Here is a 27410-nt window from a genome sequence, read left to right as displayed (position 1 = left end):
CCTCTCGTCTTAAACAAATAAATTTGCCTGAGCCGAACTTCTCTACCTTCCTGAATCCCATTCTACCTATAAGAGCTCTCCAAATTTCCTCCATCCCAGAAACCCCTACCTCAGAAGGCCGTGGCTTCCTCCAGCTGGCTGTTCTCTTAACAGCCAATTGGTCCCTCCATTGTAGAATGTCAATGAAAGAATCAATCCCCTTTCAGAATTCTGAAAGGACAGCCTTTTGAAAGGGGATTGGTCCTTTCACTGACAGCTGCCAGTGGAAGACCGATTGGTAGACAGTGAATAAATTAATAGTAAGTGCCTGACTTGATGCGACTCTACCTTTTTTTTTTAAGGTGAGGAGTTCAACATGCTTGGAGGGTGGAGGAGTTTGGTTTAGGCCCCAGGTAAGTTTTTATTTTTTATTTTTTTAATTTTATTTTTATTAATTTCCATATTATAACAAGCATATATCTTGTTAGGGTAATACAGTACATTCAAAGGTATAGTCATGTAAGAAAAGTTTCTCTACTGCATAACTTTTGTACTTAAAATAAAAGAAATAAGGGGGAGGACTGAAAAACAGAGCGTTAATTAAGGAAAAAACTATACTTGTAACATTTCAGGTCTCCATGTATACTAATATCTTATTTTACTGCGGACCACAATTATATTATATCTGGGTATGAGTTTCCAAAAAGATTTTCAACTGTTCTATCTCAAAGAAAACATAATTTACATTATTGAAAAAAATGGCACATTTGCAGGGATATCGTAAATTAAACCTCGCTCCGAGTTTCACAATATCTGGTCTCAATTCAAGAAATTGTTTGCGCATTATTTGTGTAGATCTGATTAGATCTGGAAAGATCCAGACCTTATGGCCATAGAATAACGACTGCCTATTGCGAAAAAACATTCTTAATATGTTATTACGTTCAGATGCGAATGCAAAAGTCACCAATACTGGTCTTCTCTAAGCAATATCTGTCTCAATCGATGTTTCAAGGATAGCTGAAACATCCAATGATTGATCCCGCTCTTCCTGTACTCTTACATTTTCTCTTGAAACTTGTGGAAGGTAATAAATCTTGGTAATGACTGGAAGTGCTGGTTCTGGAATATGTAATATATTTAACATGTAGCTTTTAAAGAGTTCAAGTGGTGAGATCAATCTTATTTGGGGAAAATTTAATATTCTTAAATTGCAAATCCTTGAAGCATTTTCGAGACTTTCTAGTCTTCTGTTAGAAATTCTTTCAGATTTTATCAAATTCTGACTAATATTTTCGGTTTCATCAAGTCTTTTATCAATATCCTGTATTTTTTGATTATAGGAAGACAACAATGTAGTATTAATCCCAAAACTTGATTTTTAGTATCCATAGTAACTTGTGATAAAGTTGCTAGAGAGGACTCAATTGATTTTAAAGCCCCACAAATGCCTTCCATTGTAGAGGGTGAAGTCATAAATTTAGATAGATCAGTCTCCACAACCTTTGGATTCTCTTCTCCCATATTCCTAATTGCGCCCGTTCCCCTACCTTGTGCTGATGTCCCAGGGATATCCAGCTCTATTTCCACGCGAGGATTTTGTTTTCTTCAAGATCTTTCCTTTCTCCCGTGTCCGGGGACTTCCAAAGTCCCTTATCCTCTCTCAGGGGCTCTCGATGTTGCAGTGCTTCCAAACTCCCCTGGGCTTCCACAGGGTTTAGCGCTGCTTCTGGCACGGACCTCAGTGGTAGCTGGCCTGGGGGAACGGGTCTGTCCGGCGCACCAGGGCTCAAGGTGGTATCCAGGGTCAAAAGGTTAATCTCGCGCTCCTCGAGATTTCCTACCGCGACCGCACTTCCCGGTGTCTGAATATTATCCGCGGAGAAAAAACCCTCTATGCACGGCTGAAGATGGTTGCTTGAGGGTGAACTTGTTGTTACCCCTCTAAGCTTGGCCTTGCGCTTCGTATGGGGCATAGTTCTTGCTGCAAAACAGAAAGGTAGGAAAAAAGCGCTGCCGAGCGTTTTCCTCCGCGTCTTACATGGCGGCCATCTTAGGTCCTCAAGTTTTTATTTTTTAAGGTGGTGGCAGGATCTGCCTGTTTGGGAGTGGAGGGAGGACTTATGGGAGTGGGATTTGGGGCTGTAAAACGTTTAACGCCTGCCTCTGAGCAGGTGTTAAATTTCCCATGGTGAAAGGAAACATGCTAGGCAGCCTCTCCACTAGTGTGCCTCCTTGCATTGCAGAGTAATAAGGTTTATTACCCTGCAGTTAGCATGAGATGTGCTAACCTTACCACAGATTTTATAGCATGGGTTTTTTTCCAGCGCTAAAACCCCTATTACATACCGGGATTAGATTAGTGTAAAAAAATCCATGTTAAGGAGGATCCAAGATGGCGACACAGTAGGAGCAGGCTCCGAGTAGCTCTACATTTTCCTGCTGAAGAAATTGCCTTAATACACTCAATATGCCACCGAAGAGGAAAGGGAAAGTCAAGGTATACCCCTCGACTCCCCCATTAACCTCGGTAGCCTATCAAGAGATTACTCCCTTCCTTACCTCCTCCACCACACTACCTCCAGGAGTCAAGGAGACCTTGGAGCGGATCCAGCAGAGAGAGGAACCCGCTCCGGAGGAGACTAGCCTGAGCCCCGAGCTGAGGGCAGCACCGAAGCAGGAAGCTGGTCGGTTGTTTCAACTTGATGCGCCGAAGGGAGGATCTTCTTCCGGGTTACAAGCAGAGACACCATCGCCAACGTCGACTGTTGTGCCTACAGCACGGGTAATCAGCTCAGTCGTCCCAGGAGAAGGGAACCTCGCCTTGGGAACAGCAGAAATCGGCTAGGGAGAAGGGGCTGCTGGGGTAAGTCCCGCGGATATTTTCCTGCCACTACCACAGGCAATTTCCCCAACTGTTATACCCCTAAAAATCCCAGAATGTCCAGAGACTGTGACAAATGCTGCGTTGTGGGATTTGATGGTGGGGGTAGCGACTGTAATAAACCAAGTAAATGAGAAAGTGGAATTGTTGGCTTCTCAAGGGACCCAAAAATCGCTGGAAATTCAACAGAAGTTCAATTTGGTTTCAAAGAGAATTGATAAATTAGAAGAAAAGGAGCAGGAAAATCTTAAGTTCAAGGCTGCAGATGCTAAAGATAATCAATTTACTGCAAGAAGGATAGAAGCATTAGAAAATGCCTCCAGACACTTAAATATAAGGATATTAAATTTTCCTCGTGTCTTAGGAGAAAATCCTTATATTTCCCTGAAGAGGTTTCTGAAGGAAGTTTTGGGTTTTCAAGAAGAAAATTTACCTAATGTTAATAAATGCTTCTTTTTACCAAATGTAACCCCTACACCAAATAGAGCAAATATACAAGAAAATTTAACTGATTTCTTAGAAAACTCTGCAGCAGAGGTAATAGATAGACCTACGTTATTGGTTTCACTGATATCATTACCAGATGTTCAGTTAATTATGAAAAACTATTTCATGAAATTTCCCACTCTTTTTCTTGGTGAAAATGTAAAGATCTTTCCCGATTTGTCTCCTATTACTCAGGGAAGGCGAAGGGAATTTCTAACCCTTCGCCAACAGGCAATTACTTTGGGTTATTCCTTTAAATTAAAATTCCCTTGCAAATGTATTTTAAAGAAAGGAGCAGAAGTTAACATATTCTTTACTTCCCAGCAGTTAAATAATTTTCTTATGTCTAAAATCCCCCTTACATCTTCCCCAATTGATATGTAATAATAGTGGTGGATAGATGTCGTCTTTTTTTTTCTTCAAGGGAATAATTAATTTACTAATGTACTCTCTGTAATATCGGATCTCACCAGTTTGTGGAAACACATTGTATATTGATTTATACTTTAAGACTCATGGAATCTTAATATTATTTCCTTCAAATTAGAATTGTATAACATGTTTTTGTTTTTCTTTATTACATTCTATCTGTCATTTTTCTTATTTGCAAAATTTATGGTTTTGTAAATTTAAAACTGATAAATAAAGATTAAAAAAAAAAATCCATGTTAAAACAGGAGTTAAAACCCACGGTAAGGTCAACATGGCTCATTACATTTGTCCCCTTGTGTCTATACCTCTGACAGAACTTTAGCATTATGCCTTGTTCCCAAAGTTTTGCCTGTGGTTCAGGGAACAGGACGGGAGAGGTTGGGGCTAGAGTGGAGATAGTAGAGAAAAGCTCCCCACTTCTGTTTCTCTCTTCCCTTCCTCTCCCAGGCAGCTGCAGGGAACAGGAGGGGAGGGGTTGAGGCTGGAATAGATGGAAGAGTAAAAAGAGTTCAGTTTTTGTCTGCAGATTTCTACTTCTAATTTGTGGTCCTTTAGTCCATATTTGGTGAGATTCTGTCTGTGTTCTGCGTATATAATGGATGCCAAGTATTTTGCTAATTTGTAGTTTCTGTGTAACAGTCTGACTTTTTTTGTTTTCCCAGTAGGAGGTGTGCTACATAGTGTTTGTTTTTTTTTTTGCAGGGTGTTGTGCTACTTCATAGAATGCCTGCTAATGAGATAATATGGTCCTTGTCTTCAATTAATCCACCTTTGAAACTTTAAATGTTTTCCTTCATCCTCACCAAATGCTTATTGGTCTTGTCTGTCTGTCTTGACTAAAGTGAAAGTTCCTTTGAACAGAGGGTCTGTCTTATGTGTATCTATACAATGCTGCATACCCCCTGTAGTCCTATATAAAAGTTTAATGGTAGTAGTAGCAGTATTGGTGTACTAGGACCTGGCATAATATTTACAGATCTGCCTTGTGATAGGCGACAAAAGAATTTGAATTTTTTTTTTTTTTTTTGCATGGTGAGTAGTTTAAATGGTCAGCCATTTAAAAGACTACCTTCAGGCAATGCAGTATGGATTTCTTGTAAGTTATAAATTTATGTATTTCTTGATTCTTATTTTGGCAGCCTAGCCCCAAAAATAACAGATGACATGTTCATCAGACACTGCGACATGATTTTTGAAACATATCTGTAAGCTTAATATTTAAAAATATGATATCCGGGAGGTGGGTGGTGAGGGTCATCATGATTACTGAGTTTAATTATCAATATCTTGGGGGTGGGGAGGGCACAAGGCTGGAGTTTCACCTAGGGTGCCTTATACCCTTGCACTGGCCTTGCTGAGCACACTTCCAAAACCTTTATTTATGTACTCTCTTGGCATCTCCTGTTTGCACTACTGCAACCTCCTTCTCCCAACAAGTCTTTCTCCACTGTTCAAAATTCAGTCATGTGACTTATCTTCCTCCAGTCTCGTTATGACCTCTCTTCACAGCTCTACACTGGCTCCCTATCTGCTTCTACATTCATTTCAAACTGCTTCTCATCTACAAGTACATTCACTCTGCAGCTCCACACCACCTCTCCTTTCTTATCTCCCCTACGTCCCTGCTTGTGATCTCCATTTCTTGGACAAGCAGCTCCTAACTGTGCCCTACTCTTTCCCTGCTAATTCCAGATCCATGCTTTCTATCTTGCAGCATTGTGTGCTTGAAACAGCATTCCTGAGCTGGTGTGTTTTGCTCTCTTCTGGCCATATTCAAGTCATGCTTAAAGATCCTGACTCTTCCTGATCTTGGTCCTCTCACGTTTAACATGCTTTCCTGGAATAGTTACATGATTACTACAAAATTATTTAATTTAGTTTATTACATTTAATATACCACCTTTCCATTATAAAATCAAAGCGGTTTACCTAAAATAAAAACAAGTATACAATTTATCTTGCCTGTGTATCTTAACTAGATTGTAAATTTCATGGTCAGCAGGAATGGTCTCTTTTATGTATCTGTACAGCACTGCATATACCTAGTAGTGCTAAAAAAATGTTAAGTAATAGGAGTAATAGATCAATACATCTCAAATTGGAAAAATAGAACAGAACTATAGATCCTGTTCTGCCTCCACAGTTTTTTTGTTACATGCCGGCAGCCTATGTCATCTTATGATATTGCTTAGCTTAGAGTCTTCAAGGTATCCAGCTCTTTTTCCTGAATGGTTATTGTTTTAATGACTCTGATCTACCTATTGGATCTATTCATATTTTGCTCCCTCTCTCTGTGTTCTCTTGCCTCTTCCTATTGGTCCCTTGACTAAAAGTAGCCTGAGAGCAACTCACTTCCTGTGGGGTTTTCAATTGGAAAAAGGCTCTTGGCAAACTAACAGCTCTCCTACATTCTCTACAAACTCCTAGAAGCATTGATCTTTCACCTCTATTTCCCATTCTCTACTTTTCAATAATAGCCACAATTTCTGCTTCAGCTGCAGGTATCTTTGTCTGATTACTGGGCTTTCCGAGGATCTAATAGCTGAACCAAGGTGCTGACTGTATGGCTATTCTTATTAACAGTAAGACAAAATGAGGATCGGATGATGAAAAAGCCCTTTATTAAAATATGCCCGGCTCTGGCCGAGTTTCGCTCTTATATAGAGCTGCCTCAGGGGCAACTAGAAGCAAATATACAAACATATAAAATTAAACTTAAAATCAATAAACAACATATATGTTTTTGTATATAATGCACTCCTGTTCTATGTAAACCAGCAAGATATGTCTTCATGATTGCCGGTATATAAAAATCCTAAATAAATAAATAAAATAAATAAATATAGGTGTAGAAACTCAAAAACTTAAAATAATACATGCATATGTGACAAACAAAAATAATGGTATGCAATCAGAATGTGGACTAAGAAGCAGAAAACCATATTGTGTAAAGATACATAACTAAAACACTGTATTGATGTACAGATAATATGAAACTGGAGAGGAGGACTTTGTGTTAGAAAAACCGTGTTCTGATCATGCTAGAAAAATCAGTGGTAATACCAGGAACACAAGAAACCATAAACCAATAAAAGAAAAAAGGATGAATATGTGAACTGAAATGCTTACTCAAATGAAGCAGGACTGAAAAATAACCTGCAGGGCTGATGACACAGTGTCATACATAGGCTAACCTAGTGCCTATATATGAAAGAGAAAAAAGAGGATAAAATCATTCAAATTCTGAATTAAAAATATATTTAAAAATAGTCAAAAATTGAGGTTTCCTGCAAAATTAATTATTTACCTGCTGTGTTTTGAAACACTGCTTGCATTAGTGTTGTGCCACAAATCAACTTTAATAAAAACGCTCTCAAAAGTGGAATAACGATTTAGTACATTGAGGTACATAAAGCTATTCACCTATAGCAACCTTTGTTGACTGGGCATTTTATTTTTCTAATTTTGTTGGTCCCAGTCTCTCTTTTCTGCTTTCCTCTGTCTTCTCTTAACTCTTAACTCTTTTTCCAGGGTCTCCTTTCCATTTTCCATTTCTACTCTCTCTTCCTATCTTCTTTACTTTCTCCCCTACATCTATGTGACACTGATCTTTCCTTTCCATCTCTTTTTTTCTGCCTCTCTGTCAACTCAGATTTCTCCCTCTAAACTTCCTATTGGTCCCTTTTTTTCTTCTCCTTTTTCTTCTCCTTTTTTTCTTCTCCTTTTTTTCTTCTCTTATTTACAACTTTCCATCTCTTCTCAGCCCCATCCCAGCCCACTTTCTCATGTTCTCTCACCTCTTCCCCAGCCCCAATCCACTTTGTCTCAGTCCTTCTCCAACCTCTTATTCCTCACTGTCTTTCACCCACTACCTAGTCCCCCATTTCCACCTTCTTTATTTATCCCTCTCCAACCATTATATGCTTTCCTTTGCTTCATCCCCTTACCAGTCTGTTTCTTCCCTGTTGCTCATCCCTTCTTCTACCTCATCTCATTTCTTCTGTCTCATACTCAACCAGCCTCCCATTACGCATCCCCAGCTTCATTTCCATCCTCTCCCATCCCTACCTTTTCACTGCCTCTCATACTTTCTCCTTTATATTGCCCTTCCCCACTCCCTAACCTTTTTCACTACTTTTTACCCTCCTCCTAGCCCTCCTGGTCCTTCACAATATCTCTTGACCCTTCCCAACCCTTCATCCTCTGCCTTCTTTAGACCCATCTCAAATCCCTCACTCATACCCTCCCATCCCATATAACAAGCCCCTACTCCCACCCCCACCCAAACACTATCCCTGCTACCCTCCCAAATCTCTGCTGAATCTCCAATTCCCTGTTGTTTCCTCATCACAAAGTGTCAATTTTTCTCCACTCTCCCATCCAATTCCCAAGTCTCCGCTTTCCTGCAAATCCACTCAATTCAAGTACCTACTTCCCCCCAATTCCCCACTTTCATAGCCCATCTCTTCCCTATCCATGCTGCCTCATCCCATTCAGTCTTTGAGTCCATGCTGTCTCCTTGAAATCCCATTCTATTCCAATCATTGAATCACCACTATACCCAAGTTTCTGCTCTTCTCCACCCAGCTTCTGCCTCCTAGTGCTTCTCTCTCTCTCCCCATCATCTTCCTATTACATGCTCCAGTGCAGTTCATGCTTCTAACTGGGCCTCCGCTCTATAGCACAGAGTGCCATGCAGTTCAAACAGCTGAACAGTGAACGCCACAGGAATTGGGAAATAAAGAGGTACTGACAGCAGGACAAGTGGCTGTGTTAGAAGCGCAAAGCACTGGGGCATGGAGGGGAAGGTAAGGGGGAAGAAAGGCAGAAACAAGAACAGGTTTCAGAAGTGGGCAGAGAAAGCAGGGACTTGAGACATCATGGAATAGAGTTGGGGCAGGGATCCCATGTGCCTTAGCCTAGCAATGCCCCTGTGCATCCCCAGCCCACCTCCAGTCAATGCTGTCATCATGTCTCAGGTTTCTTCTAACTTGCTACTATCACCAGTCCAGAAAAGAGACATACCATTCACATCCTTCTTTATCTGATGTTAATAATTTTTTTCTAAGTCAGCCTCTACTCTTTCTCCTGCTGACTCCTGTCCCTGGAACTGGCCCTAGCCATCCACTGCTTCCTGCCTCATGTATACTCACACATACTCTGGTCTCCTTTTCCTGTAAGAAGCAAAACAAAGATGTGCATGAACTCCCCACAGAAATGTGACATCACCTTTCAACAGGAAACACGAAGAAACTAGGATGGCAATTCACAGATAGGACAGCAATTGATTAAAAATATTTTCTCTGGCCACATACTAAAAATCAAAAATACAAAAAGTAAAAAATAAGGTATATTCCAGGTAAGTCCACAATAAGATACTTAAATCTTAAACAAAAAGTTTTGCCAGTGAAAAGGGCTTATGTCTTTTCGCTAGATCTATGTTCCTCCTAGCTAAGGAAATATCAAGTTAGTGGAGTAGTGAGTGGACTAAACCATTTTCTATGGCACTCCCCTCTAAGAGCGACCACCATGGTACAGTTCAGGGATTGGAAAACAAAGGCCGAGATATGTTATGAGTCGAGCAAATCTATTTTTTAATCTTTAAAAAAGTACAAAGACTAGAGGACATTCAATGAAGTTACTAGGTGATACACTTAAGACAAATAGGAGAAAATGCTTTTTTAATCAATCCCCTCTGGAATTCATTGTTGGAAGATGTGGTAAAAGCTGTTAGTGTAGCTGGGTTTAAAAAAAGTTTGGACAAGTTCCTGGAAGAAGAGTCCATAAACCATTATTAAGATGAAATCCACTGCTTATATCTGGGATAAGCAACATGGAATTTATTGACCTTTTGGGATCCTGCCAAGTACTTGTGACTTGGATTGACCTGATAAACCTTTAGTCTGACCCAGTATGGCAAATCTTATGTTCTTATGAAGTCCAGTCTTTCGTTTCTCTGAAGGAGTTTGGAGTTTGCAAAACTTGCTTTCTGTCCCAATTCTACAGAGGTTTCATACTAGTAAGTATAGCAAGCCACACAGAACTATAGTAGGTCTTCTGATACTTAACTAAAAGTAGCTGCTCCTATTGTTTTCATCAGTAGGGTGGAGAGTATCCCTATTCTGAGTAGTAAACCTCTCACCCCAAGTTCTTCTTTCTATGGGGGAAGGAGGACCTGTTATGTTCGTGGACCCTTGGGCCGGTTGGGATAGAAGGTGGAGTGCTGTGAGGACCCACAGCAAGAGTCCCAACCAGGAGGTGGTTCGGAGACCCGGAGTAGGCTTAGATAATGGACTACGGTGAAGCCTTATGCGACCAAAGACTTCGTACCTACTGGCAGAATGGCTGACGTCAACCCCTGATGATGGAAGAATCTTCACCCTGGAGACCGGTACTCCCCCGGGAGGAGCCCTTAGGAGTCCGGCCGCTGGGACTTTTGGAGATTCACCCTGGAAGCCGAAGTTCCCCCAGGAGGAGCCCGTAGGGACACGACCGCTGGGACTTAGGCGACTCCTTGAAGGTGGAAGGTGGTCCGGATGCAGGCGCCTCCTGCAGGTCGTGGGGTCCGGACGGCTGGCGCCTCCAGCAGGTCGAAGGTGGTCCAAGGTCGATTCAGGAGTCGGATTCCAGAGATGGTCAGCAGCCAGTCCAGGGGTTCGTATCAAGCGAGCAGTCTGCAGCCAATCCAGGGGTCATAGCCGGAACACGGTCCAAAGCCAGTCCAAGGGGTCAGAGCCAGAGCACGGTCCAAAGCCAGTCCAAGGGGTCAGAGCCAGAAGAATCAGCAGCAAGGGGAGCAGGCAGAAGCGGGACGAAGACAACCAGGAACGCAGCAACCACAGGACAAGTCCAGGAACCTTGTTGCAAGGCGTAGAAGAGAGCTAGTAGCAGGATATTAGTATCCTGAGGCGTCTGACATCATCCTGGGTTCAGCTGTGGTTTTTCCCATGCTGGCCCCTTTAAACTGGACTCCTCCCCACGCGCGCGCGTAAGGGGGCGGGGCCAACCGCGTCGGGACGTTGGCGTCTCTCCCGAGGAGGGAGAGACGCGCTGGAAGGCCTGCAGGCCCGGGGCCTGGTGGGAACGACCCGGGGAAGGCTCGAAACGGGACCGCAACAGGACCCTGATCTGAATTCTTTGTCTGAATGAAGATATTCACAGGATCAGCAAGAGGTGAGTGTCAGATGTCTGTCTAGAGGTAACCAGACATGAGAAAGGAGAGGAGCAAAGGAGAGAGGTTCCAAACTGCTCTGTTATCTGTGTTTGCATGTTTTTAAATCTATTTCTATTTTTCCATGTTATATAGAATATTAAGAATCCTTGTAAGTTTTTCTTAAGATTGTTATCTTCTGGATCTTAAGATTCACTGTGCATTATAGGAGGGGTCATCAACCCAGGGTTGATAGGTTTGGGTTAAAGGGTATGGATAGCTGCCCAACTAGGCTGTATCTTTGGGGGGGGGGGGGGATAGAGTCCATAGTCTTGCCCGACTAAGCTGTGACTAAGGGGTTTAGAGTTTGGTAAGGTCTGGGGAGGGCTGCCAGGGACTTGATCTCATCTTTGGTTGTTGGTGATTGGGGGAGATAGGCCAGGGATCCAGGGAGGCTACTGGGTAGCAGGCTATATCTGGGAATTGGAATTCTGGAAGTGGGGAGTTGGACACCTCTGCAGACTAGACTGTGGCCAGGATTGAAGGGGACAATGGAGATTATGCAACAAGGTGGATCATGGCTTTTTTTTTGGAGGGGGGGGGGATACCAGGGAGAGGTTGGGGTCACCATAATCAGGGCTGTGTCTTCAGGAAGCCATTAGGGGGCTGCAAGGTGAACTATGACTTTGGGGGCAATTGGGGTGGGAAGAGGGCTGCAATCAGAGCTGTGAGTTCAGGAGGGGACATCAGGAGGTCTGGGGGACACAACAGTGGGATACATCAGCTTTGAGAGGAGGGAAGGCTAATGTCCATTGGTGTGATTTCTGTTGAGGATGGAGGTGCATTTTCCCCCATCTACCTTGGCCAATTAGCACAGAGAAATTTGATTTGCAGGTTGTGTCCTTTAATGTAACCATGGTAATGCAGACTCTGTTCTGCATATCTGGTACTATGTTTGTCAAAGTGACCCTTGAATACCCCTAGACAGGCTGGTTTTCAGGATATCCATAATGAATATGTATGAGATAGATTTGCATACACAGCCTCTGTTCCATGCAAACCTATCTCATGCATATTCATTCTAAGACTGGCTTGAAAAATCAGTTTGTACATTGAGCGTTATCATGTTAATTAGATCCCCAAATCAATGTAATACAAAAAGAGTTCAATAACTTAGGGGAAGGTCTTAAGAACAGCCAAAGACATTGACATTTTCTGAGATATTACTTGTTTATGGCAAGGAGAAAGATGTCATGCCAGAATCTTCTATGCTTAGCAGAAGAAATGGTGTAAAGAAGAGGGTTTGAATTTCACGAGCTCTGGATTGCTATTGGGGCAGATACATGAGTTTACTGTAGGGATGACCTGCATCACTCTAGAAAGATGACCAAGATCCTAGGCAAACAGTTATAGTTCAGATCATATATTCCAAGTATTCAAACTAGATGAGGGGGAGGAGGGATGGCAAAAAACTTATGCAGCAATAACAATACTAAACACTTTTTTGGGAAGACTGGATGGACCTTTTTGGTCTTTCTCTTCACAAATAGTGCTCCTCTTTATTACACAACTATGAAGAATCCTTCATTCTACCACTCTTCCTCTTTAAGGACAGGTACACTGACCTCTCAAAACATGGCAATATATAGTAATCTAGCAGAGGATGGATTATGGGAGCAGAGGATGGATTATGGGATAGAGAAGAAGATGGCCGTTCAGAGCCAAAACCGTGTACATAAGACAATTCCATCTTACCAAAACCAAGAGGAAGGGAAATAATACATTTCCTATATTGATAGGCCTTTCTTACAAAATTCATGCTATGCTAATATCTGTGCAATTTGCAATCTTTCTTTAAATGGCTCAACTTGTACACCTTTCTGGTAAGAACTGGCCTACAAATCTGCAGCTATTATAAGGTTTTCATATGTCATATAAGGGACTAAGTCAGAAGCTGCAGCAACATTATTCTTTTTGCTTCTGGGTGTTGGAGTTGCTGTTTTCTTCCTCCAGCTCATCTGCATAAGACAGTGGGGGAAAACTGAAGAGTTCCTCTGGCATGTATTCATTCACACAGAAGTAAGTATTATCTGGCTCATTGCTTTTTTAAGTTAAACTGAAAAACATCAAGTTTTATAATGATCTGGAGTTTGTATGGCAGAGTGAGTACAGTGTATGGGCCTTGTTCTTATGGAGTTGCAAACTTGTTGAACTAGTTGATTTCTTAAAAAATGAAAAGAGCTTTCCATTTATATGCAAAACAATTAATGAGTTTTAAAAACAATATTGTAGGATTATTAGATTGTATTATCAAATCTGGTAGTTAATAAGAGAATAATCAGTATGTATTGTAAATCGCAGAGGAGTTCTCATGCTTTCCCAGTCTCTACCGGGAATAAAGTGATGCCGTCTCTTTCGCCTGACCACAGTTTGTTATACCTACCTGTCTGCAGTACCTGGACTTTGCTACGTTGACGATGAGCTTGAGGATCGTCTGGGAATGTGTCAGCAGTGGAGACACCGCATGAACAACCGCTGTAAATTCCTTGACTGGGGTTTGACCTGCAATGTCACCAGAGATCCTGGTGTTATTCCTGTGAAAACTCTCTGCTAGGGGCTATACAGAGATCCTACCGTTATACTTGTGACGGAGTCAGAAGTGGTCTTTATCTCAAGGAAAATGAATAAACAAAAACATTCTTGTTCAGAATACATAGAGAGGGCAATTGTCAAAAGGCATTTACCTGGATAAACACCTTGCCTGAAAATTGCCCATTCTGTACATAGGTAAAAAGTACATGTGGGGATCAACAATGCATGGGTAAACTAGGTAACCTCAGAGGTGGGGTTAGATCAGGGAGGCAACAACACATGTAGTTTTGTATTTTCTAAACAATCTGTTGTAATACAGGGAAAAGGTATCACAGAAAAAGCAAGTGTACATCAGGTATAGGCAATTTTCAAAGAGAAGGAGCGTGCACTTTCCTTTTGAGAATTTGAGTGGTTTGTTTTGCAAATACCTGCATGATTTTGAAAATTTCTCCCATAAAGGGCAATTTTGAAAAGCAATAAAAACGTAAATGACTTTTTGAAAATTGCCCACCCCTCCATGGGTAAAAAGTATGCTTATTGTTCCCCAATACTGAGTGGAAAGCATTCCCAGGGGTGGAGAAAGGGTAGAAAGGCAATAATATACAGAGTTTTGCATTTTCAAAATGATACCTGTTATTTTTAATGGAAAATGCAAGTGCAAAGCACTATGGGTACATTTAACCAAGGCAATTTTCAAAGGGAAAATATGCTGTACTTTCCCCTTGAGACCTAGCAAAGTCCATGAATAAAAGTATGTGTAGACTTTGCAACTATGTGGATTGTTTTGACAACAGTCCCCATCAAGAACAATTTTCAAAAGCCATTAACCTGGGGAAATTGGCTGATAATTGTTGACCCTTTCCATTGGTAAAAGTATGGCCATGGATCAACAATGTGCATACTTTTTCCTGTGGGAAAGGTAGGTGGGCTTGGATGTGGGGTTGGTCAGGAGAGGCATGAAGCAATAACATGCATAATTTTGCATTTTCAAAGCTACAAGGTGTAAATCTCTAAGAGTATTTTTTTCTCTAGACAGTTATCAAAAGGAAAGGATGCTCGACTTTCTCTTTGAGTACTGGTACAAAGTCCACAAGTAAAAGTGGACATTGCATGCAAGCTGTTTTGAAAATTGCCCCATAACATACATGACTGACATTTTTAATTCAGTTTTATTCAGGTGCAGTTTTATGAAAATTATAACTAAACTTTATGCTGTGGGCTTGGTAATGTAGTCAAACATAAATTTAAGACTTGGGTCCCAATCTCATACACTAACCACTTTAAGAGCCTCTCTGAGTGTGTGTCTCTCTCTCTGCTTTCCTCAATCTGTATTTCTTCCTTTCTATCTCAGAGGGAATGTGAGCTGATGCACAAGTGATTGCTGCCTGGTTTTCATCACTGGGATGGCCTCACATTCACCTGTATACACTGATAAAGCATACTGGGATATGTCTGATGCGAAAGGTGCTGTATAAATCCAAATTACCTTCTTTTTTTGTAACAAAAAAACTTCAGCGAACTAAAATAATTTTGTTTCAGTGAAATAGACTGGTTGATCTATAAATACAATACGTAGACTGGCCCTTACTTGACTAACAATGGATGATTTGACAGAATACTACAATCTTATGATTGGTATCCACTGCTATTTATACTCACCCAATACAAAATAATAGAATGGGAAATCAGCAAGGTGAGTGGAGTACTGGGGCTGCACGAAAAGACCTCCAGGGAGTGTGTTCCACATCAATGAATTCCGGTTTATGTGGGAAAAGATTCGATCCTGAATTATCTGCCAGGGAAGAAAAGAGCACTTATTTCTTCCTATGTTCCTCATTCATAAAAGTTGAGATTGTTTTATCTGTTTTAATTAATTAGAAATAAAAAGTTGAGAGTCTTTATATAGATCAATACATACCTTCCAGAAAGACAAACCTGCTGCATACATGCTTCTTGAGTGCTTTATGGGAATTAATGGGTTTGGTAGCATAAATTGTTTAAAATTAAGATTTATAGGGAATCTGCTTATTCTCATGAATATATCAAAGCATTTCACCCTAGCCTGTGATCTAAAATATACCCTCTTTTACACCTGCAAGGCCTCATTGGGTTCCTTTTAATTTATGGCTGTGTAGAAAGGCTATGCATGTAGAGCAGGAGAGAGGAGCAAACCATCTATGCCTCAGCACCCTCATGTGAAGTTGTTGCAGTAGTTTCCTCCTATTGCTATAAAAGACAGAGACAACTAGAGTTTTGGATACATTGGAGGCTGAGGCCATGTATGGAGGAATACAAGATTATATGGTAAGGATGGCCTACAATTGTCTGTGGCAGGAAAGAGGATGCTACGTGAACAATTCAAATCATACATTATCAGGCATTTAAATTAGGAAGTGGGGGTGGCAGGCGATGGTCAATGAAATTGGAATGTCACCCCCAAGCAATACAAGAAATGGGAAGAGAAAGTAACAAAACCAATCAGTTCACAAAAACAGAAAAAGCGACTAGGAAGAGCAGCTGAAAAGCTATGACTACAAATGCTCGTAGTCTGAGCAATAAAATCCCAGACCTGCAGGCCCTAATGGTAAAGGCGGAACTGGACATTGTTGCTATATAGAGATGTGGTTCACTGAGACTCAAGATTGGGATATGGCCATCCCGGGCTATAACTTGTTAAAGAAGGACAGAGAGGACAGAAAAGGGGGAGGAGTAGCTCTTTATGTCAGAAACAATATCCAAGCAACTGAATTGCAAAGGACATGAGGTAAAGAAGAAGCATTATGGACTGTCCTAAAAAGAGAAGATGGGCCAGATGAGGTTTATCCCAGGATACTGAGGGAGCTCAGAGATGTGCTGTGGATCCACTGCATAAACTATTCAATAGATCTCTGGAAATGGGATGGTGCCATATGATTAGAGAAGAGCGGAGGTGGTCCCACTTCACAAAAATGATAGCAGAGAGGTGGTTGGAAACTACAGGCCAGTGTCATGATTCGCTATGCTGATGGGAGAAGCAATCAAATAGGAGTGTCAATCTGATGTATTCCGTAGGCGGACTTAGCAATCTGTTGTTATAGACTGCCGGAGATAGTAGTAAGTGGATCCTTGGGATGGTGGCAGATGACCATGCCCCTGGGGGAAGATCCCGAGAGGGACCACCGGCTAGGCTTAGAGTATGGAGACAGACACACACTAGTTCTTTTATTAAACAGGTCTTGAAACCACCAGAGGTGGCAGTAGTGAGCTGAAGTCCCTCAGATACTGTAACAGCGATCCCTGGATGGCTGAGTTGTTGAGAAACTGTAGACAATGAGTAGGCAGGGTATGCAGAGTTCATGAACAGAACTAGATGACAACACTCACATATTGGTCTCAGGGAGCTCAGGAGCTGGAAAGGATACGCCGTCAAGGAGCGAGTACCTGGTTCCAGGGAAAGCTCTGAGAGAGTGATGGTAACTCACAATGATGTAGATAATGATGACTTCCAGGCAGAAGAGAATCAGCAGATAGTCAGGAACGAGGGCCCTCGAGGAGCGAGTACCGGTTCCTGTCTGTAACCTGAAAGGCAAAGAGAGAGAGCGAGGCCCCCGAGGAGTGGGTACCTCTAGTAAGTCCGAGGAGGCAGAGTAGCTTAGGCAGGGAACCCAATCTGAACCTTAGCCCTTGCTAACTCAACTAGTAGCGATATCAGAGACCTTTAAATATCGGAAGCGGATGACGTCATCTCAGGGGGACGCCCCTGAAGTTCGCGCCTTGCTGGTACTTCACTCGGAGCGCACGCGCCCTAGGCTTCAGGCAACATGGCGGATCTGCAGTGTCGAGCCGGCCCGGGGACGCCAGAGAGAGACGGCAGGGAGACGCCGCAGCAGCCAGCCGTCCTTCAGACCTGGAGGGAGTCGCCACAGAGGTAAAGAGGGCGGAGTGAAGACATCAGGCAGCGACGGTCGCAACAGCTGGTTAGTCTCACCTCAGTGAAAATTAATGGAGACTCGCTAAAGGAAAGGATAGTGACCTATCTACAATCAGGAGAATTGCTGTTCCCGAGGCAGCATGGATTCACCAGGGGAAAGTCCTGTCAGAAAATCTGATTGATTTTTTTGATTGGGTAACTAAAGAATTGGATCAAGGAAGAGCCCTTGATATGATCTACTTGGATTTCAGCAAAGCTTCTGATTCGGTCCCACATAGGAGGCCTGTGAATAAAATGAGAAGTTTGGGAATGAGCGCCAAGGTGGTGGAGTGGATTACAAACCGGTTGATGGGTAGAAGACAACATGTAATGATAAATGGAACCTACTTTGAAGAGAGAACGGTGTTAAGCGGAGTGACACAAGGAACAGTGTTGGGACAGGTTCTGTTCAATGTCTTTGTGAGCGACATTGTGGAAAGGATAGAAGGTTAATTTTATCTACTTGCAGATGATACTAAATCTGCAACAGACTGGACATGCTAGAAGGAGTAGAGAGAATGAAACATGATTTAAGAAAGCTTGAACAGTGGTCGAAGATATGGCAGCTGGGATTCAATGCCAAGAAGTGCAGAGTCATGCATCTGGGGTTCGGTAATCCAAAAGTGCTGTATGTGATGGGGAGTGAAAGACTGTTGTGCACAGATCAAGAGAGGGACCTTGGGGTGATAGTGTCTAGCAATCTGAAGATGGAAAAACAATATGATAAGGTGATAGCTAAAGCCAGAAGAATGCTGGGCTGCATAGAGAGAGGAATAACCAGTAAGAAAAAGGAGATGACAATCCCCTTGTACAGGTCCTTGGTGAGGGCTCATCTGGAGTACTGTGTTCAGTTCTGGAGACTGTATCTCAAAAGGGACAGAGATAGGATGGAGGCTGTCCAGATAAGGGTGAGCAAAATGGTGGAGGGTCTCCATCAAATGACTTATGAGGAGAGGCTGAAGGACCTAAATATGTATACCCTGGAAGAGAGGAAGTACAGGGGAGATATGAAACAGACCTTCAGATACCTGAAAGGTTTTAAATGATGCACAACTGACAAACTTTTTTCGTTGGAAAGAAATCAGTAGAACTAGGGATCACAAAATGAAACTCCAGGGTGGATGACTCAGAACCAATGTTAAGAAATATTTCTTCATGAAGAGGGTGGTAGATGCTTGAAATGCCCTTCCAGAAGAGGTGGTGAAGACAAAAACAGTGGAAGAATTCAAAGGGGCATGGGATAAACACTGTGGATCCCTAAAGGCTAGAGCATGGACATGAAGAAGAGAGTACAACAGAGTAACTTGCTGGTGCGGTGGTTACTACCCGTAACCAATAAGCCTTATTACTGTTGATACAACTCCATCATTGCACTCTGCTTCAATGGCAGGGGGAAAAGAGCAAAGCAGGAACTGGATTCAAACAGCAACCAGCAAGGGCCCTGACTTTTATGGTCTGGGTAACATGCACGATGCAGCAGATACTACCATAAGCTTGCTGGGCAGACTGGATGGATCATTTGGTCCTTTTCTACTGTCATTTCTATGTTTCTATGTTTGAATCTTTTAGTTGGACATCAGGAGAGGAGTGTTTCTTTTTATGTTCTTTTCTGTTATGGAGAAATCCTAAGCCCAGTACTGTGAGATCTGGATCTTTGAAGAGTTAAGAGACTTTCTTGTCAAAATTTTCCTTTTTGATTGAAGAGAGGATTTTTCCAGTTTAGAGTTAAGTTGAAGAAGGTTTTTTTTTACCCTTCCTTCCCTTTTTGAACTTTGAGATTGATCATCTGGTTCTTTCATCATAAGAAATTATGTTGACACGATTATGTTGACACGATTCCCCACTACCACTGCACCCAGCAAGACTCCTCTTAACAATCTAGGGATGTGAATCAGGCTTCTGACGACTGAAAATATTGTACGATATTTTCAAAATCGTCAGAAATCGGGGGCTCCCCGAAACAGATAGGAAAACCCGACGAAATTGTTCGTGGGGGTTCTCTTATCGATTTGGGGGAGGGCGGGAAAAACGGCACACAAAAATAACCCCTAAACCCACCCCAACCCTTTAAAACTAATCCCTTAGCTTCCCCCACCCTCCCGACCCCCCAAAAAACTTTTTACAGATACCTGGTGGTCCAGTGGGGGTCCCAGGAGCGATCTCCCGCTCCCGAGCCGTCGGCTGCCACTAATCAAAATGGCGCTGATGGCCTTTGCCCTTACCATGTGACAGGGTATCCGTGTCATTGGCCGGCCCCTGTCACATGGAGGGAGCACTGGATGGCCAGCCCCATCTTTAAAAATGGTGCGGGCCATCCAGTGCTCCTACCATATGACAGGGGCCGGCCAATGGCACGGATACCCTGTCACATGGTAAGGGCAAAGGCCATCAGCGCCATTTTGATTAGTGGCATCCATCCACTCCAAATCCTTCAAAACGCTACCACTCGCATCCTTACTAACACCCGTAGAAACATATCACCTGTCCTCCAGGATCTACACTGGCTCCCCATTGGACACCGTATCCGATACAAAACCTTCTCCATCATCCACAAAGCCCTTCACAATCCCGACATGAATTGGCTCAAAGAAACATTAATATTCCACACCTCCTCAAGACCGACCAGAAATCAATACCTGGCAACCTTACGCACACCCTCTCCCAAACTCTACAACCTTGCATCCACTAAAGCTTGATCACTGTCCATAGCCGGGCCTGCACTGTGGAACTCTATGCCAGTTAGTTTATGCCAGGAACTCTGCCCAAAGAAATTTAAGCAGAAGCTAAAGACCTGGCTATTCAAACAGGCATATACCATACCAGACTGAATCCTTTCAGGCATCTCGTTCCTTTCTTGCCCACCCACCCCTGGTTCCTCCCATAATCCCTGTGATCCCCCTCTCTGCCCCCCAATCCCTTCTTCTAAAGATTCGCATTTACAAAGAGCTCTCTGTAAAATAGTGTAAAATGATGTAAAATAAGCTCTTGTTTCCCATTTTAAGTTTAGCTTTGTTATCCGCATCAGTTCATGTTACATTTAGTTCATTTACATTCAGTTCATTTTACTCGCATATATGAAGAGTTATATGTAAAGCATTTTAAGCTAAGTTCTTGTTTCAATGTAAACCGATGTGATACTCACAGTGTATGTCGGTATATAAAATCGCTAAATAAATAAAGAAAATAAAGAAATTCAGCAATACAAAATAGAAGCATTGGAAGAAGATTAGACATTCATCTAATGTCCAAGAAGAATAAAGGAAATAAGTAAGAGGAGAGATAGCTATCCCAGGAGGAAATTACCCCTAGAGTAGGGAGGGAATATGGCTAGGACTTCATTGTTGAAGAAATCACAGATTTACAGATTTACCAAACATAACTTTATGTTATGAATTTTATGAAAAGAGACTTGAAAAACTTAGTTTTGGTTCATTGGTTTGCTTTGTGAGTACCTCATTTCATTTCATTAGTTTTGGAGCAAAAAAAATATATATTTGTTCCATTTATTTTTTTGTTTTACATTGATGTCAATGGGGAAGGTCCCATTGACTTCACTATAAAAGAAAAATAGGCCAGGGCCCATTCCTGAAGCCAGGTTCCATCACCGAGGCCCACACCCAACACTGGTGCCTCACCTAGGCTGGGTCCTGTCACTGAGGTCTGGGCCAAGGCCTAAGCAAAGGCCCAACACTGAGGCTCAAGCATAAAGCTGAGGCCTAGGCCTAGTTCTGACTCCAGGTCCTGGCCAAGGCAGGGTCCTGGTTACCGAGGCTCACTTTAGAAACTGGGCTGGGGTTCATGAGAACTAGTATTTATTAACTGAGGTGATAGTTGTACATATTTACAAAAGAGACATCAATTATGTACAGTAGATACTTCTAATCAGTTGAAAAGTTAAATAGATACAGTCTATGCTTTCCTTCAAATACTAAGAAAGATGCGGCTTCAATTTCTAATGCACTGTAATGAGAGGGAAATCTTTGTCCCTTAAACAAACTTGTAATCCCTTTTTTGGAGGATTGCTACTCTTAAAGACACATGACTTATTTATCTCTTCTGGGGCTGCTCCAGATAACCATTGCATCTCTCACTAACTCTTAATCCCTGGGGGGGGGGGGGACTCTTTTTATAGAGGAAAGCTCTCGTTTATGACCCAAACGATGAGAAAAGGTCACCAGTGTGTATGCTATACTTTAGATGTTTCCCATGAGGTGAGAGGCTGGAATAATTCAGACAGGTCTACGTCTGGGTGTTAAAATAAAGTGTGCTGATTGGTAAAGTTAGGGAAAGTTAAATAAAGTCCATTTGTCCAAATTGATGAGTATACCTCTGAAAGGTGTTACAAGACAGTTCTGGTAGGTAGGTGTCCTTGTCACAGACATCTGAATAGAGCCCATGGTGATTTTAAATGCGGATAATTCTCCCAGCAGCTGTGCAGGAATCCTAGTGGAGATGTCCCCAACCTTACTGAAAAATCCTACCTTTATACATCTTTATCCTGGACACCCAGCCTGTCCTGGTCCCTCTAGAGGAAATCCGGATGGGATCTCCTGATTCTGGTTCTTCTTTCTTTTAGTTTAATTTTTCCTTTCAATTTTGATTATTCTTTTTCCAGGGGACTTCTCTTAAGGAAAAGTCAGTGGGATCAGGCACGCTCTCCGCTCTGAAATACCAGTGGGGAGGGGAGATTCAAAAACCTCCCCACTTAACTCAAAATCCAAAAAATACTTTAAAGCTTAAACTTGTTGTCTTCTCTGCCTTTACTGTCTCTTGCAGCAGGATCCATCACTGGTGCTTGCCTAGCTAGGGTTTAGAGTAGGCTCACAAGTCTTTGGTCCCCTGGTGAGAGCCCTTTTGTCCCTAAAGGATATCAGGCTTACAAATCTTTCGCTCTGTAAATTATAAGAAGGACCCTCAGGCAGGGAGTGTACTGGGAGCTGTCTCTTCTAACATAAACTCCTTAGGATGAAGCTGGAAGGCCCCACCAGATTGTGGAAAAATACATCTTTACTCTCTGCTTCCTTAAATTGAACCCATGTGTCTTAAAATGGCTGGGTTAAATAGAGCTGAGGCATCTAATCTAGAACCTCCAAGTAGGGACTAAAGGGTATGAATAGCTCTTTAATAGAGTGTTATACTATAGGGACAGTGACATCTGGTGGCCAAACCCTGCCTTGGTGGGTGACTCTGGAAGTCACAAGCCACCTTGGGCCTGATCTGCTCCCACCTCACACTCCCTGATCAGCTGGCCAGGTATTGGGGAGCTTACACGTCTCTCTTTATTTCCTATGGCTCCACTACATTTTCTCTTCCTGATGCTAATCCTCCCCAGTCTTATTTCATGCTGGCTACCACTACTAATACCAAGTCCAGCTTCCTCATTCCCTACATTCTTTATCTCACCTGACATTCTGTCATCTGCACTATCCACTGCTCTTGAACTTCATAGTTTTCTTCCTCTCATCCAGCCATCTCCACTCTCTCTAACAGCATCTCATCCTTGTCGCTGTCAACACACCTCTACCTCTCTTTGATGTATTCTCCTGCTCCTCCTCCTACTCTCAGCCAGGGATATCAGTTCCAATCCTGGTCCTCCAAGGCAACTTTCACTTGCATTGGTGCATATCAAATCATTACCCTTCTAATCTTATCATTATTCCTCTCCTCCCAAACTCCCTCTTCTTTTTTTTTTTCTTCGTGTTCCCTGTAGAATGTTCACCCTATTTCCAAGAAACTTGCCTATATTTATGACCTCTTTATCTCTCATACTCTTTATCAACTTGCCTTGACTGAGGCCTGGTTTTCCTCAGAAAAATCTGCTTCAGTTGTTACTCTCTGTCATGGAGGTTATCTTTTCTCTCACACACCACACACAGTAGGCCGCGTGGTGGTGTTTGTTGCGGCTCTCGGCCGCGGCAACCCCCAACTGGGTCCTCCTACTTGTTCCACTGCCACTCTTCTCTGCGGCTCAGTGGGCACGCTCCACTCAATGGCAGGCCTCCCACGGCCTGCCACATGTCTGCCAACGCCGTCCTCTTCTCTTCAGCTGGGCTCTCCCTAGGCGCGTGTGGGAGGCCCCGCCCTTTAAAGGGACAATGGCGGGAAAGCCAAGCCCAGCCCCGGAAGATGACATCATCCAGCAGGGGTATTTAAACCCCACAGCTCCCTCTGAACATTGCCTTTGCAACAGGTCTTCTCTGCTTGAGTGCTAGTTGCTACAGATGTCCTCCGTTCCTGCCTTGTTCCAGTTCCAGCTTCCGTTCCTGCCTTGATCCAGCTCCTGCCTCTTCCCTGCTCCTGTATCCAGTCCTCGGCTTGATCTCCAGGTTTGACCCCAGCTTGTCTTCTCATTTCTGCCTGTCTGCTGCCTGTCTCGACCCCTGGCCTATTTCATCGTTGTGCTTCTTCGCTGCCTGCCCCAGATCTACTGGTGCAGAAATAGCAGTGGCTATTTCCTAAGTCAACTTGATTAATAGCAGATAAGGATAAGGGAAACCAAGGTAATGCTGTACAAATAGGTAAACGCAAAAACATAATAAATGCAAGTATAGATTATGTACAAAAATATACTAGAGGGAGGTTATGCTGTACAAATAGGTAAACGCAAAAACATAATAAATGCAAGTATAGATTATGTACAAAAATATAGTAGAGGGAGAGACCTGTGGGGCGAGGGGAGGGGAGGGGTGGGGTGGGGGGCGAGGGGAGGGGAGGGCAAGTGGGGGGGTGGGGCGGGGCGGGGAGGTGAAGGAGAATAGGAGTGAAAAGAAGGGGGGCTCATGCGTAGGCTCGTGTGAACAGCCAGGTCTTGAGGTTCTGTCTGAATTTCTTAGAGCAAGTCTCAAGGCGTAGGTGGGTGGGCATAGATTTCCATAAGGAGGGCCCAGCTAGTGATATCGCACGTTGTTTGGTGGCTGTTAGATGGAAGAGTTTGGGGGAAGGTGTGTGAATGTTTGCGGTGTAGGGCGTTCTGGTAGGTATGGAAGAGGAACGGATGTGTAAACTGTCTGAGAACCAGAGCATGTCAGGATTGTGAATGGCATTGTGAATAAGGGTGAGGGTTTTGAATTGAATTCTGGCTGTGATGGGGAGCCAATGAAGTTGTTTGAGAACAGGTGTGATGTGTTCTTTTCTGCGGGTTCCTGTTAATACTCGTGCAACTGCATTTTGAAGCAGCTGTAGGGGGGCAAGGCTGTTCTTCGGGAGACCAAGGAGTAGAGCGTTTGAGTAGTCTATTTTAGATAATATTAGGGCTTGTAGGGCTGTTCTAAAGTCGTTGAGGTGCAGGATAGGTTTAAGTTTTTTGAGGGTGTGTAATTTATAGTAACAGTCTTTGATGGTGGAGGAGATAAATTTCTGTAGGCTGAATTGAGGGTCAAGTGTGACGCCTAGGTCTCTTACAGATTGCGAGAGGACTGGGGGAGCAAGGGGAGAGTTGGCTGAGGGGGTGAGTAAGGAATTGATGGGTTGAGGTGAAATGATCATAAGTTCAGTTCTGTTGGGGTTTAGGGCTAGGTTGAGTTGAGTGAGGAGACAGTTGATGGATGAGAGGGCAGTATCCCATCTTTTTAGGGCGTTGGAGATGGAGTCAGTGATAGGTATAAGAACCTGTACGTCGTCTGCGTAGACAAAGTGTGGGAGATCGAGATTTGAGAGTAGCTGGCAGAGGGGGAGGAGGTATATGTTAAAGAGTGTGGATGATAAGGAGGAGCCTTGGGGTATGCCCCTTGTGATGTCGATTGGCTCCGATTCATGGTTTTCAATTTTTACCTTGAATTGTCTGTCACTTATGTATGATTTGAGCCAGCGAAGTGGGATCCCAGAGATGCCAATGTCAGCTAGCCTGTCGAGTAATATAAAGTGGTTGATAGTGTCGAAGGCTGTGGAGATGTCTAGTAGGGCTAGAATGAATGTGTGACCTTTGTCAAAGCCTCTGATGACGAGGTCGGTGAGGGAGAGTAGAAGAGTTTCAGTACTGAAGCGCTTTCTAAAGCCATGTTGTGATGGATAGAGTATCTGATGCTGGTCTAAGTAGTTTGACAGTTGGGTGTTGACAGTTTTTTCAAGGACTTTAGCGACGAAGGGGAGGTTGGAGATAGGTTGGTAGTTGGATAAGTCAGAAGGGTCAAGTTTCGGTTTCTTCAGGATGGGTTTTACTATGGCTGATTTGAGCTGGGTGGGAACATCTCCAGTGGCCATGGAGGTGTTGATAATATCAGCTAGCGGTTGGGAAATGCTGTCTGGGATTGTCAACAGCATTTTGGAGGGGATCATGTCAGAGGGGTGGGTAGCAGGTCGCATTTTCTTAAGTATAGCAGAGATTTCAGAGGAGGAGGTGCTTTCGAATGTGTCCATTTTGTAGTCTATGACTTTAGGGTTAAATTTGGTCGGTGAAGGAGCAGGGGGAAAGCGTGAGGCAAGAGTGGCGATCTTGTTGTGGAAATATTGGGCAAGCTGGTTGAATTTAGTGTTAGGGTCTTCGCATGGAGATGTCTTGGGAGATGTCATGGTAAGGTTAGAGATAAAAGAGAAAAGAGCTCTCGGGATGAATTGAAAGTTGTGAATTTTGGCGGCATAGTGGTCGCGTTTGGCTTTTAGAGTGTTAGTTCTGTAGTCATGCAGTAGGGTTTTGTATTTGGCAAGTTGCTTGGGAGAGAAGGTAAAGCAGATAGGTGCACAAGTGGTATTCTCCATCCTTTCAGTCATGGATAACAGCCCAGGCAGGGAAGCTCGCATTCTGAAGATCAATGATTGGCTGCATAGATGGTGTTGATGAGAGGAAGTTTGGCTTTCTGGATCATGGGATGGTATTTCAAGGATTGCTGAGCAGAGATGGGGGTCCACCTGCAGCAGCAGGGGCACAGTGTCTTTCAACACAGAATGGCTAACCTACTGAGGGGTCTTTAAACTAGAATCATTGCGAATGGATGAACAAACCCTATAATAAGTAAAATATTAAAAGTTTTATAGAAATAAGAAATATAGTTCCAGATCTAGAGGTAGTGATGGAAGAAGATATAGTAGCTGTCATGGAGACATGGTCACATGGAGAACTATGACAAGAATACAGTAATACTGTGCTATAATCTATTTAGGAGGGACCAGGTAGGAACGAAAGGAGGAGGCATGACATTATATATATAAAAAAATATTAAAGCAACAGCATTACTGGGCTTATGAGGTAAGGAGGAGGTACTATGGGTTAATCTGCAAAGAGGGGATGGAACATCTGTTTATATTGGTATTATATACAGACTTCTATCACAGACAGGAGAAATGGATAGAGATTTAATGGAGAGGAAAACTATGTTATGAAAGGGGAGGTACTATTGCTAGAGGATTTCAATCTGCTAGATATTGATTGGGACATTGTGGCTCCAGTGTCTTGTAGAAGCTAGGAGATCCTGGTTTCTCTGCAAGGAGAACTGTTCTGTCAACTGGTAACAGAACCCACACAGGAGAAGGAGATGCTGGACCTGGTGCTTACCAACAGGGACAGTATCTCTGATGTTGTAGTGGATGATCATCTGGGATCCAGTGATCACCAGATGTGTGGTTCAGTATTAGGGTGCAAGAGGTGAAGGTTCATTCAAAGGCAAGAGTCCTAGACTTTAGGAAAATCAACTTTGCTAAAATAGGGGAGTAGCTCAAGGAATCATTAGCTGGTTGGGAAAATCTAATCTAGGGAAAGTGGAAGAGCAGTGGGGAAAAGCTAGAAGATATTATAAGGGCAACTAATCTTTTTGTTAAGAAATAGAAAAAAATGGCAAATATGATAAAATAAAGGGACAAGACTCTTTTTAGATATATTAGTGATAGAAGAAAGTGCAAAGGTGAAGTGGAGGAATATGTAGAAGCTGATAAAAAATGCTTAACAAATATTTCTGCTCAGTCTTCACTGTAGAAGGTCCTGGAGCAAGACCACATAAAACAAACAC

The 27410-nt window shown here is 42.9% G+C and overlaps 1 protein-coding gene across 1 annotated transcript in view; it reads right to left on the bottom strand.

Annotated features, from left to right (window-relative positions):
• Positions 1-27410, bottom strand: part of LOC115088644 (exostosin-1-like) — a 109947-nt gene that overhangs the window by 49713 nt on the left and 32824 nt on the right. The window contains exons 5-6 of the mRNA XM_029596906.1: positions 15183-15315; positions 13375-13493 (exon numbers count right to left, since the gene is read on the bottom strand). Of these exons, the coding sequence (XP_029452766.1) occupies positions 13375-13493; positions 15183-15315 (252 nt within the window). The remainder of the gene's footprint in view (positions 1-13374; positions 13494-15182; positions 15316-27410) is intronic.

This window comes from Rhinatrema bivittatum, chromosome 3, assembly GCF_901001135.1.
Source record: "Rhinatrema bivittatum chromosome 3, aRhiBiv1.1, whole genome shotgun sequence".
NCBI classification, from domain to species: domain Eukaryota; kingdom Metazoa; phylum Chordata; class Amphibia; order Gymnophiona; family Rhinatrematidae; genus Rhinatrema; species Rhinatrema bivittatum.
The sequence above is the reverse complement of the archived record's forward strand: the minus strand, read 5'-3'. Positions and strand labels throughout refer to the sequence as shown.